Source organism: Hyaena hyaena, unplaced genomic scaffold, assembly GCF_003009895.1.
Source record: "Hyaena hyaena isolate Hyena2069 unplaced genomic scaffold, ASM300989v1 scaffold_88, whole genome shotgun sequence".
Taxonomy (NCBI): domain Eukaryota; kingdom Metazoa; phylum Chordata; class Mammalia; order Carnivora; family Hyaenidae; genus Hyaena; species Hyaena hyaena.
Genome location: NW_024080720.1, coordinates 2341223 through 2354330, shown reverse-complemented (window position 1 = coordinate 2354330; position 13108 = coordinate 2341223). Strand labels below are relative to the sequence as shown.

The window sequence follows — 13108 nt, the reverse complement described above, 5'->3', positions numbered from 1 at the left end:
GGGTCTACACTAACTCCAAGTGTCATTTATAAATCACATTGTGGGATGCCCAGCTGGTGTCCGCAGAGGACTGGAGAATTTCTTGGTGTGGAAAATCCTCACATTTGGTGAAGATCTGTGAAAGTCTAACAGGCTTCTCTTTATGGAATAAGTAGTCTTTGCATCTGGCCGCTCTGGCTCATCATCGTGTTCTCGAAATTCGCCCGCGCTGTTGCCGGAATCGGCAGTTTGTCCCTTTGTATTTGCTGAATAGCGTTCAGTGTTTACGTTTATCCATTCCCTTCTCTAGGTGCATTTGTGTCGTTTCCATTTGGGGGGTCGTTAACAGAGCTGCTGCAAACACACAAGGTCAAGTTATTTTGTAGTAAGACTCGTAAGATACGTGGGGATCCCAGCGACTCTGGGGCAGCGAGGCATGAGCACCCAGGAAGCGGTGGCACATGTGGGTCTGAGATTGAGAACTGGCATCTGAGCTGGAGACAGAGGTGTGGAGATTGCAAGCATAGAGCAAGTGGTTAAAACATGGGCTCATCGGGTAGAGAAGCAGAGCGCTAGGACCAAAGTGGCATTGCCTTTTCTGGGCCACTAGCTTTCCATTGTCCCAAATCCTGACCCTTCAGCCCCAGAGTTTTGCCCAGACTGTCCTGCCCCGAGCAGGTCCCTCTTTCCTCCCTGACCCCACCCTCTTCTCTGCTTCCCATCTTCTTTCAGTCCTGAGTCAGGACCCACTCAGTCCACACACTGCATTCTCCAACCTGTGAGGATCCAAATCCTGACCGTCCCTGGTCCCCAGCCCCCACTCGGGCCCTTAGGGGGACACTCAGGTCTCAGCACGGCCTGCCGGTGAAACATGAGTGAGAGGATCAAACTTCCCAGTTTCTCCATTTGACTTTGCTTAGTGGGAAATCTTTCTCTGTCCTTGAAGGAGCAGCAAACTTCCCTCCTCTGAATTTTGGGATGCAAACCCTCTTCCCACCCATCTCAATTTGCTTCTGTGACTTTTCCCCTAGGTACAGGCTACAGACCTATAATGTCTATGTTCCCCACAGAAGCTACAGTGTTTCTGTCACACCCCCCATGTAGGCTATAAGGTGTGTGTCCTCCCCCCCAAAACTCACATGTTAAAATCCTAACCCACAAAGGCAATGGCATTAGGAGGTGGGGTTTGGGGGAAGGTATTAAGTCATGAGGATGGAGCCCTGATGGGTGGGCACAGTGCCCTCCTTCATAAAAGAGGCCCCCAAGAGCTCCCTGGGCCTTTCCGCGAGGTGAGGACACAGTGAGAAGAGAGCCATGTAGGACCCAGGAAGGGGGGCCCCTCGCCAGAACACGGCCAGGCTGGAGCTTTGATCCTGAACTTCCCAGCCTCCAGAACTGTGAGCAATAGTCTCTGTTATTTAAGCCTATGGGTTTTCTGTTGTTGTTACAGCAGCCTAAACAGACTAAGCCAGATTCTAAACTCAGGATCAGAAGTCTCACAGTCCCATTGGCCTGGTCTACACAGTGCTGTTGCTGTTTTAATAATTAAATTGGTTGACAAAGGTTGAAAATCAGATGTTAGGGGTATCTGGGTGGCTCAGTCAGTTAAGCATCCGACTTCGGCTCAGGTCATGATTTCACGGTTTGTGGGTTCAAGCCCCATGTCAGGCTCTGTGCTGACAGCTCAGAGCCTGGAGCCTGTTTGGGTGATACCTCTCCGCCACTCATGCTCTGTTTCTCTCTGTCCCAATAATAAATAAACATAAAAAACTTATGAAAATCAGATGTTAGATGGGACATGGGCTCCCCAGTTTTCCACAGTCCCCACCACACCCTATTGTCTGACACCAAGGTTTTTTCCCTTCCTTGTTTCCTGCCTGGCTCCTGAAAGCATTTGGGTTTGTGACCCCCTACACAATGAGCCTGTGGAGGACAAGAAGCCCATCCTGTGTCCCCTCTGAAAGTCCTATGGTCCCCAGGAGCCACAGGCCTAGCAGGTACTCTGTCAAAGAGCAAACCTTTTTAAATTGAGGCCCAAATTAAAATTATCCTCTATCTTTCTGGGTTGGATAGGTCTTCAGAGACAGAAGCACACTAAGAGTTGTCTTTTCATGTCTGCGGTTTAGAGCCCTAGAATCCAGCACTCAAAGAGAAAGCAAACTGACCGCAAGGAGCCCTGCCTCTTTCCAGAATGTGCTGGAGGGCAGCAGAGGCGCTTCCACAGCCGGCACCCAGGGCTCCAATTCAGATGATTAGTGCCTGCCCTGGCTTAGCCTCCAGACTCCTCTGTAACCCCCACCCCTCTACGGAGCTCCAGAGGGGCACCCTAGGACCCAGCAGCAGAGGCGAGGCCTCAGGAGGCCTGGCATCCCCAAGCCGCCCTTCCACAGCCCAGAAGGGACATGTTCTGAGCTGTATTTATTCCAAGGGGGAGGCTGACAATCACAACAATGGCCTGACATTTGTATGCGATGACGTGCCAGACGCTGTTCTAAATGCATTATCTCTTTCGATCCTCACATAACCCTGGAAGCCAAGAAGTGTTGTGATTCTCCCATTTTACAGATGGGGAATGAAAGGCTCAGAGGTAAAGTAACTTGCCTACAGTCACCTAGTGAGAACATGGCAGAGGCGGATTCAAATCCAAAACGCCTGGCCCCTGAACCACTCGAACGGAACAGGCTTCCCACCGCACACACGAGGCCCCAGTGTCCCACCAAGTCCCCCGCCCCGGCACTCTCCTGTCTACACCCGGGGCTCCTCGCGGCTCACATCTGCAGCTCTGCTTGCAGGCTCATTTCCTGGTTGCAGGAGCGAGTGGAGCCCACAGGCAGGGCGAGCTGCAGATGCTGGCCATTAGCGCTCCTGAAAGCTGCCGCCAGCCAGAGGCACAGGTTGAGCTGGGGGAAAATACTGCAGTTTCATGTCCCCCCAGGTGGGACCCCATGAGGCACACATGCGGCTTCTCCGGCGGGGTTAAACCCCAGCTGCCCACAGTGCTGACCTGCTTCATGATACACACTTTCCCGGCTCCCTGCCTTCCCAGGCACATCCTCCCCTCTGGTCAGTGATGCTTCCCAGAATCGCTTCCTGAAGAAATTACTTGTGCTTGAGTCTTTCATGGTCTGCTTCTGGGGAAAACTCAACCCAAGATAATGACCAGCGATGGGATGTGAGGAAGTTGCTTAAACTGTCTGGGCCTTAGCATTCTCGTTTGTAAAAGAAAAATGGGGATGCTCATAGTATCTACCATTCAGGGGTACTGTGAAGATTAACTAAGTTAATATTTCTGCAGCACTTAAATAATAAATGGCACACAGTAAGCATTTTATTATGTAAGAAAATCCTAAGACTGTCAGAAAACCCATTCTGAACCATCCAAAGTGAAGTTCTCCCTTCTCTGACCCCAGGCAAGCCCATGGTCAGACAAAAGGCCCCCAGACAGAGTCAACTCTGACATTCTGAAATACACCCCATGCAGGAATTGCACCGAGCTCACCCTACCATGAAATTCTATTACCCCAATTCCAGCAGCTCGATTTTACCATCACTCAGAATTTTTCCAGATAAGAGGCTTGAAAGTAATTTCTGAGTCATTCTGGGTGCTAATTGCTTATTGCATAGGGATTACATTTCTTAAGTTCAAGGTCAACTGAAATTTCTCTATGTGTCTGAGAACAATTTTCGGTCTGTTGGAAGCATTTTTTTTTTAATCAACAACTATGGTACGGAGCAATTATAATTCAGGCATAAACAAGCATTTGCAGGCTCTTGCTAGAAATAAACGGGTGCATTTTGTTGCATGCAGATAAAACAGCCCTTTATTGCAAGCCCATAACTGGCCCCAACAAATGCTATGCTCACGTAGGAACTGTTTTCTTTGATGTCCTGAAATGTCACCCCGGCTGCCCTAGGATGGAAGAAATCATTTTGCAAACTGAGACTTCATTTTATACAAGAAAATCATGGTCTCCCCCCGCCCCCCTCAACAGTACATTTTTGACACGGCAGCAAATGGGCACAGCTTCATCAGAGTTGAGGGAAAGAGACACAAGGTGTTCTCTGGAATGACCAATCAACAGTGTCCAGTCGTTGGCCCCACTGCGTGGGAAGCCCTTTTACCAGCTCATAGGGATTTGAGCTGGCTGCATAGGAATGACCTTCACTTACTAAGTTCACTGGAGAGTGACTGATAAGCCCAAGGCCAATGTTTATCACACTATTTTCCAGGAAGGGATATTCCCTCTCCCTGGGTCAGACCCATCACCACAGTATAGTTTTGTGGAGGGCAGAAGGGTCAATACTCAAGTGGTATTTCTGTCCAGTTGAGGGGGAAATTAATGTGGATCTTGGGATAAATGCCAAAATCCTTGGCACGGCCGGCAGTCCTTCTACTGCGATGACCAGCTACTTCCTTAGTCTTACCTTGAACTCGCCCATTGTTCTCTCTCCTCTACCCACACTGACCTTCTTTAAATTTCATATAGTTGCCATATAACCCCACCACCACCACCACAGGGCCTTCGCACATGCTGTCCTCTCTGAATGGAATTCTCTGTTGCCTCTCAGTTAACTTGAACTGTTGATGACTCAATGATACCTTCCCTGTCCTCTGAGACTGTTACATTTCCCTCTTATATGTTCTCACAGCAATATGGACCTCTCTTTCACAGAACTTTACCTGGTCACAGATTTTTTTTTTAAATTTGCCTGTATGATTACTACAATGATAGTGATCTATTTCATTTTAGCTATTTTATACATTTTTCTTTTGACTTAGCAGGCCACCACTGTTTATCTAGAATTGTTGATTTCCCATTAGACTCAGTATATTGAGTTTGTGTGAACAAAATAATGTATTTTCCCTTCTGAAACTACTTTAAAATCATTCAATACATATGTAATGAAATAACGCAAATCCATCTTCCCCAAAACATTTTCTTTGTAAAACTGGGATGTGTCCTACACATCGGCTCCTCTCATGTAGCTGCAAATGGGGTTTATTGGCCCCACAGAAGAGAAGGGGCTCAGCTAAGGGAAAAGCAGAGCCAGCACTATAGTCCAAGGTCATGGCCAAGGGCTCTTCATCTTCAGAAGATACACCCATGAGTATTTCATGAAGTCACCATCGCAAATAATTCCATTTGTTAACAACAGAGCACCATCCTGCCAATAGCTCCAAACCCACATTCTATCCCTCAGTAAGCCTAGTTGACCCAGCCTCCAAAATATATCACTCAGTCCACTTCTTTCACTTACCGTTACTACCATCCCAGTCCAAGCTATCATCACCATGACCCAAGGAGCAAATGAGCACTTTTAAAGAAAAGTCTAAAATTAAATGAGGACAGGGAGGCAGGAATGGCTTCATAAAGCAGGGTACATTTGGTTGGAGTTTTGCAGGATGCACAGGAGTTTTCTGAGAGGTAGAATAACATTGCAGAGGCACGGAGTCATGAAGGGCCTTGGTAGAAACCACACCATAACTGTGGAAAATGGCACAGAGGCAGGCTCAACCAGTTCCCACTCATGTAGAAAGAAAGACGTCTCACCTCGAATTTCTGCCGTAATTCTTCATTCCCTTCACTTCCCTCTGGCGGCACGGGCACGTTGAAGTACTCTCCTTCCTCCTGGCTCAGCAACTTAAACCTAAAGGGAAACAAGGAGACATGAGAAATTCCGTGACTGTACTTGATATTATTTTGTTGTTAGGATAAGAAAAGGAAGGCTATAGGCAGCTCTACTTTAAAAAATGTGTTGACGGTTTTTTCTTTTGGGGTGTGTGTGTGCATGTGTGTGTGCATGTGTTTGTAGCCAGACATGCTATGAATTTTTGTAACTATTCCACAAATACCAGAAAAAATGATACACTGTGTTGATAGGATGCAAAGTTCTGGCTGGCTCTGTCTTTCTCCACACACACACACTTAGTTCTATCATTCAATATTGTATGTTTTTGCCTAGTTTTTTTCTCCACCAAGTGCTTTCCTATTCTGAAAGAATGCTATGAAGATCTCCCATGGTTGATGGATTCTTATCACGTTCTCCCAGCATCCTGGCACTCAGTCAGCAGCATTTGGATGACTACAGACTTGTCTCCATGACGCCGTTTTCTCTGCAGATGCCTTCCCAAAGTGCCCTGTATTAAACTCTTGAGAAATGGCATCCCTCAGTGGGTAAGTACACAATGCCTAGTCATAGTCTGCCTGGGTCTAAATCTCACCTCTGCCTTTGCCTATCTGGGTCACTGGATAAGCTAGCAAGGCCCTCTGAGCCCCGATTTTTCTCATCTATAAATTGGAACAGGGGCACCTGGGTGGCTCAGTCGGTTAAGCATCCGACTTTATTTCAGCTCAGGTCATGACTTCACGGTTTGTGAGTTTGAGCCTCACATCGGGCTCTGTGCTGACAGCATGGAGCCTGCTTGGGATTTTCTCTCTCTCCCTCTGCCTCTCCCCCACTCCAGTTCTCTCCTCTCTCTCAAAATAAATAAATAAACATCCAAAAATAAATAAGTTAGAACAAAAGTCTTTTTCAGGGGCGCCTCATTGGTTCAGTTGGAAAAGCATGTGACTGTTGATCTCAGGGTCATGAGTTTGAGCCCCATGTTGAGCACAGAGATTACTTTTTAAAAAAATCTTTTTCATAGGATTACTGTGAAGCTGAGATACGGTGGCTCATGTAAAATGATAAGCATAGTGCTTGGCATTTAGCAAGAGATAAAAAGAAATCATCATCATCATTACTGATATTGACATCCTAATAAACAGGATGGCTTCAGTATGTTTTTGACCACATAGGTACTTCCATCTACTCAAAGGGTAACAGGAGAGTGAGGAAGGAGAAGGAACCTTCCAAAGATATTTGAGTCACTAGAGGGGAAAAACAAACTAACAAATAAACAAAAAATCCCACAAAACTCCTGGAGCTCCTCATTCCCAAAGGAAGATTTTCTTTTAAATTTTTTTTTTTAATGTTTTTTATTTATTTCTAGGAGAGAGAGAGAGACAGCGTGAGCAGGGGAGGGTCAGAGAGAGAGGGAGTCACAGACTGAAACAGGCTCCAGGCTCTGAGCTGGCAGTCAGCACAGAGCCCGACGCGGGGCTCGAACCCGCGAACCGCGAGATCATGACCTAAGCGAAAGTCGGACGCTTAACCGACTAAGCCACCCAGGCGCCCCCAAAGGAAGATTTTCTAACCCCAGTTCACAATTTTCATGATGATTTTTTCCTCCATTCACAAACCTGCCTCGGCAGCTTCTAAACATAGGAGGAGAGGTGATTCAAAGCAGAATCACCTATTTGCGCCTTTAGGCCTCCATATTTAATATTCAATTACCTTCTTCCCAATTTCCACTGAAATGACCAAAAGAAATGCAAACATAAGAGAACATCTGAATCTTGGCTAGCAATCAAGGGTCCCATCCACACAGCAGACTTCCAGGAATTCCCACAAACTAAAGTCATAGTAAGAGAACATGGAGCAGCAGCTGGCAAACATTATTGGCCTTTGTGAATTCTCCTAGTCTAGATATTATGAATAACTTAATGTTTTTCATTATATTGTCTCTTTCTTAAATGATAAATACACTTTAAGAAGGAAGCCAACAGGTTACAAGTAAAGGAACTATAGAAAAGTAAATGTATGTAAATGACAGTTACACAAGTCCTAGCTGATGGGGCTGCTTATCAAAGGCTCTGAGACTAAAGCCTGGACCTCCTTGTTAAAACGGGAGTTCAGCCAGCAGCAAGAGTTCAAGAAGGTTAAGGGTACAGCAGCACCCCCTGAGACTCTCTGTGGTAATCTGAAAGTTTGAAGGAGCACTGGCCAAAGGACAGCTGGTCAGGCTACAGTTCAGTATCAGTGATGCCCCAACCCTGTGCTATCTAAACCGTGTACAGTCTAAGCCCCTTTGAAACTACAATCAAGGGGGACTGACCAGTCAAAGGGACCTCTGACAGAACCCCACTAACAACCCTGGGCCAGACCACAGGGACTGGATGAAAGTCACCACTTCCGGTCCATGCTCAGGAAGCATGGGACTTATCAAGGCACCCTGGCTGTTTTCTGTAGCCAGGCTGCTGTCACTACTGCCACTGAATGAGAACACTTGTACCTGTTAGAAAAGAAAAGCAGGGATCCTTTCCAACTTTGAGTTGCACAAAACCAGCTGGAGAAAATGCCCCCCTCCCCCCCCGCTAGGGCAGGAAGGCTGCCCATTGGGTAGCTGTCTCCAGCTGTGGATCTCTCCAAAATAGCCACAGGGAACGAAATTCCCGTTCTGACAAAGAAATGTTCCCCCCAAATTCAAAAGACTCCTTTCTCCCTTCATCTGAATTTGAAAAATTAGAACTGAGAAACTCATCATCTCTATGCTCATCTGTCTACAAGGATGGGCGGATACAGAAAAATAACTGCATGTATGAAAAACTCATTCTAAGAGAAACAATGAGAAATCAGATAAGTACCTCCCATGAAATAGAACTATTGCCAAAAAAGAGAAAATTCCAAAAAAATATCTAGTTCATACGTTCAATGAGATTCAAGAGACTAAATCATCTTTGAAAAGGGAACAATGGAAGATTAGAAAAGGCTACTTTCAGAAGAAAAATATAATTACTAAATTTAAAAATCCACTGGAAACCATGAACATTAGGATGGACAATTCAGATAACAATTAGGGAATTAGAAGACCAACCTGAGAAATTTTTCTGGCAATTGAACCTGATATTTATATATTGATTAGAGCTGAATTGAAAGCTTAATATAAATATTAATAGAAAAATGCGGGGCACGTGGTTGGCACAGTCGGTTGAGCATCCGACTCTTGATTTTGGCTCAAGTCATGACCTCATAGTTTGTGAGATCGAGCCCCATGTCAGGCCCTGTGCTGACAGTGTGGAGCCTGCTTGCAATTCTTTCTCTCTCTCCCTCTCTCAAAAATAAATAAACATAAAAAAAAAAGAAAATGTGTAACACCAAAATTAACATACAACATGAAAGGAGGGAATATCACAACATATATAACAAGAAAGACATATTATGATCCATCTTATATAAAAAGTTCTTATAATTCAATAAGAAAACGAGAGGCAAATCAGGGCATAGATATTTATAAATACAAACAAATGGCAATACACAAATGAAATTATTCAACATAATTAGTAACAAAGTATGTATGATAATGAGTATTATATAAACATGTATAATTAGTAACAAAATATGTAAAATCTTTGCATTATATCTTTGAAATTTACAATATCAGGTGTTGACAAGTGTGGGTGAAATGCAAAGAATCACACAGCACTGGTGAGAATGTTAATTGAAAAAAATTGCAGAACAGTTTGGCAAACGCTTTATATACATATAATACATATAATACTTTATACATAATAATATGTTCTCAATTATATATATACATATGTTCTCAAAGCCATCAATTGCAGGATTAGAGATTCCTTAGGAAATAATGAAAGCTGTGCACAAAAGTTTTGCTGCAAAAATGTTTACTGTAGAATTATTACTAAGGTAAGCATTACACATCTTATAATAAAAAAAAAATGATTCTGTAAGTTGAGGTGGACCTATAGAATGGACCACAAGAAAATGATGTTGCCCAAGATGACTGATTTATAGGGAGAAGCGTTTATTATGCATTGTTAGGTGAAAAACACGGGCTGCTAAACACTATGTACAGTAAGATTTCATTTTTGCTTCATACACACGTACGTGAGCACAGACACACACACACATGCACACGTACACAATACACACACACAGAAAAGAACCTCTTATTCAATAGTGATTATTCCTGGGCAGTGGGACTCTAGATAATATTTTGTTTTCTTATTTCTATTTTTCTAATAATTATTCAATTACTAATAATCACTAACACTGAGTGCTTACTACTCAGCAGACACTGGGCACTTCACTTCTATTAACTATTTTAGTATTACAGCACCCCTATGACATAATTACCACTGTTATCTCCAAAATGAAGAAAGGAGCCAGAGAGGCAAAGGAAGGTGCCCTAGGGTGCACAGTGAGGAAACAATGGAGCAGAGATGGTAACCCAGGAAGTCTGACTGCACAGCCTTAGTCTTTCGTTTGGTGTTTTGTTTTTTTTTTTTTTTTTCAAAAGAAAAATAATAAGACTAAATGACATTATTAGTAACATCAAAAGAATGCTTAAAGAAACGTAATTTTAAGGTAACAATGAAATAATAGTTTTCTGTTTAGAAGAAGAAGAAGAAGAAGGTCGGGCCCTGTGCTGACAGCTCAGAGCCAGGAGCCTGCTTCGGATTCTGTTTCCCTCTCTCTGCCCCTCCCCCCTCTCAAAAATAAATAAACATTAAAAAATTAAAAAGAAGGAGGAGGAGGAGAAGGAAAGAATGAAATAGGATGGAAAAAACCCCTCAGAATCAGAAACACCATGATGGAAATATGGCAATTATGACTACAAATGTTAAAACGTTTCCCTATGGAAAAGAGAAAAGACTTTCAGATTCAGGGTTTGTTTTGTTTTGCTTTGCTTTGCTTTGAATCCAAGAACATACCACTTGCTATACCAAACCAAAGGACTCAGATTAAACAGAAGAAAATGCACAGGGTCCGTGAGGAAAGATGTGTTTACCACTCTGCAACCAAAGGTGACAGATTAGAAGGTAAATCAGATGTCCTCATTCCTTGGCTGCTCACCTTACTCCTGTGTGTGGAAGACAAAGCTCCTAAGAGGCCCCCATGGGATCTGCCAAGCACTCTCCCCATCCTGCCAGTCCTTGCCCCCCACTGCTACCCCCTTTACAGATCCAACTTCAGCCACATAGGTCACTTCTCTGCCCCTCAAACCTGCTAGGGACATTTCTGCCTCAGGGCCTTTGCACTTGCTGTTCTCGCCATCTGGGACAACTCTCGCTAGACCTCCACATGTTCACTCCCTCACCCACCCCCCCTTCAGATCTTTACCATATGTCATCTTTTCAGTGAGTCCTTTCCTGGGAACTACATTAAATAATTCAGAGTATCACCACTCCCTGGCATTCCCTTTCCTTGTTTTTTGCTGACTTTTCTCTATAGCATTTGTCAGCCTCAAACATACTATTTTTTACTACTCATCTTTAAAAGTTTTATATATTGTTCTCCAGAGAAAAAGAAAACTCCATGAACACAAAGATTCTTGCCTGTTTGTTCACCAAACTCTCCTCAGTATACAGGTACTTGCTATGTATATTCACTGAAGAAATGTCAGCCACAAGGGAAAATCATGGGCAAAGAGTATCAATGGCAACAGACATAATTCCGTGTTGATATAAGTCATTTTTGAAAATAAGTCTTGAAGAGTCATGTGGTCAATAATGATGCCGCACACATAAAAGGCAAAACCCATCAGATGAAAGCAGATGTTCGAACACATTTTGGTCAGATGAAACAAATAAAAAAATAGGAAAGCATAAGAGATCTAGATACTATATTAAGATAGAATTAATAAACACTGAGATGCATGCCCTACAAGTAGTAAATGTAATCATTGTATGGAAATGTGAACATTTAGCAACACTGAACTAGGCTAAATTGGAAAGAAAGGAAGGGGAGGGGAGGGGCGGGAAGGCTAGGTTACAGGCCATATTCTCTGACCACAAAACACTGTACTGTCATTTGACCTCATTAATGAAAAACAAAACAAAAAGCTAACGTCAGAGGTTTCCAAAATCCCTAAATAAAAAGCACGCTTGAAAAGGAAATTAAAAACACAATCGCAGACCTTGAACAAGCAACAAAGGCTGGAACTCAACATATCACAAGTTGGAGGAACTCTTGCTTCCCTCCAATGCTTGTTCTTTATTCTTGAAGAGCAGAGTCAGTTCAGAGACGAAAAATAAATTCGCACAATGTTCAACCGAAATTCAAAGGCAACGACCCAACAAACTCACAGAAAAGAAGAACACCGAAACACAGAATCAATATGTAAATCCCAGAGCTCCTTCTTTGCAGAAAAACAAACCACGGCAAAACAGAGGAACCTCTGGGGGCACCTGGGTGGCTTAGTCGGTTAAGCGTCCGACTTTCGCTTAGGTCATGATCTCGCGGTTCGTGGGTTCGAGCCCCGCGTCGGGCTCTGTGCTGACTGCCAGCTCAGAGCCTGGAGCCTGTTTCGGTCTGTGACTCCCTCTCTCCCTGACCCTCCCCTGCTCACGCTGTCTCTCTCTCTCTCTCCTAGAAATAAATAAAACATTAAAAAGAAAAAACAACAACAACAGAGGAACCTCTGGAAAACTAGGGGAAGGAAAGGAGACAGCAGAAACAAATAAAATTAGAAACAAAAGAGCGGATCTGATGATAGACGCAGGTCTATCTGCAGATGAGAGGCCTGGGGCTGGCACACCACATCTGGGAGCTCTCACAGCTGCCGCTGCTGCCACGTGGTCTTCAATTGCTTCGCAAAAGACTAGCGGGGGAGCTCAGCCCCTGCCAGATGGGGAAACTGAGTCTCGGAGACCAGATGTAACTCACCCAAGATCACACGGGGACAAGAATCCACATTTCTAGAACTGGGAACCTTTACAGTCAAGGCAGCATCATAGATGTCTTGGCCCCGAATCTGAAGAGGACTTTTATTTGCAAAAGTCCCCAGAGAGATTTTATTTAGCAAAAGTTCCCTCCTCTAATTTCTTTTTCTTTTTTTTTTTTTTTTTAATGTTTTTTTATCTGCCCCCCCTTCTCACTGAGCCCTGGGCAGAAACCTATGTGGAAGGCCAAACGTCACAGAAGCGGCAGGCCAGGGAAACAGGGAGAACCCAGACGGACTCTGGGCCCCCATGCAGGCGACAGAGATGATGCCTCAAAGCCGGGGAAGGACCCGTCCTGCCTCAGTGGGCCCAGGGTCAGGGCCCAGGTAGGATCGGCTGCTTGGTGGCAGGGAAGCCCAGAAGGCACGACATGTAGGATGGTCCCCTTCTCCTCGCCACCAGGAGGTCACAGAACCGCGTAAGAAAGTCTGGATGCATTAGAGAAACTAAAGAGGCTGTTAGTGGGTATCAGCGTGTGACTCCACGACACAGGACTCCAGGTCTCCTGGAAAGTGATCAGCACAGAGCCTGGCATCCAGTACAAGCCAGTAAGTGGTAGCTCT

General features: G+C 44.4%; 1 protein-coding gene across 2 annotated transcripts in view; it reads right to left on the bottom strand.

Annotated features, from left to right (window-relative positions):
- The window catches only part of PRKCB (protein kinase C beta), a 329605-nt gene that overhangs the window by 89622 nt on the left and 226875 nt on the right, over positions 1–13108 (bottom strand). For both annotated transcript variants that reach the window (XM_039234397.1, XM_039234398.1), the window contains exon 8: positions 5532–5628. In XM_039234397.1, the coding sequence (XP_039090328.1) occupies positions 5532–5628 (97 nt within the window). The remainder of the gene's footprint in view (positions 1–5531; positions 5629–13108) is intronic.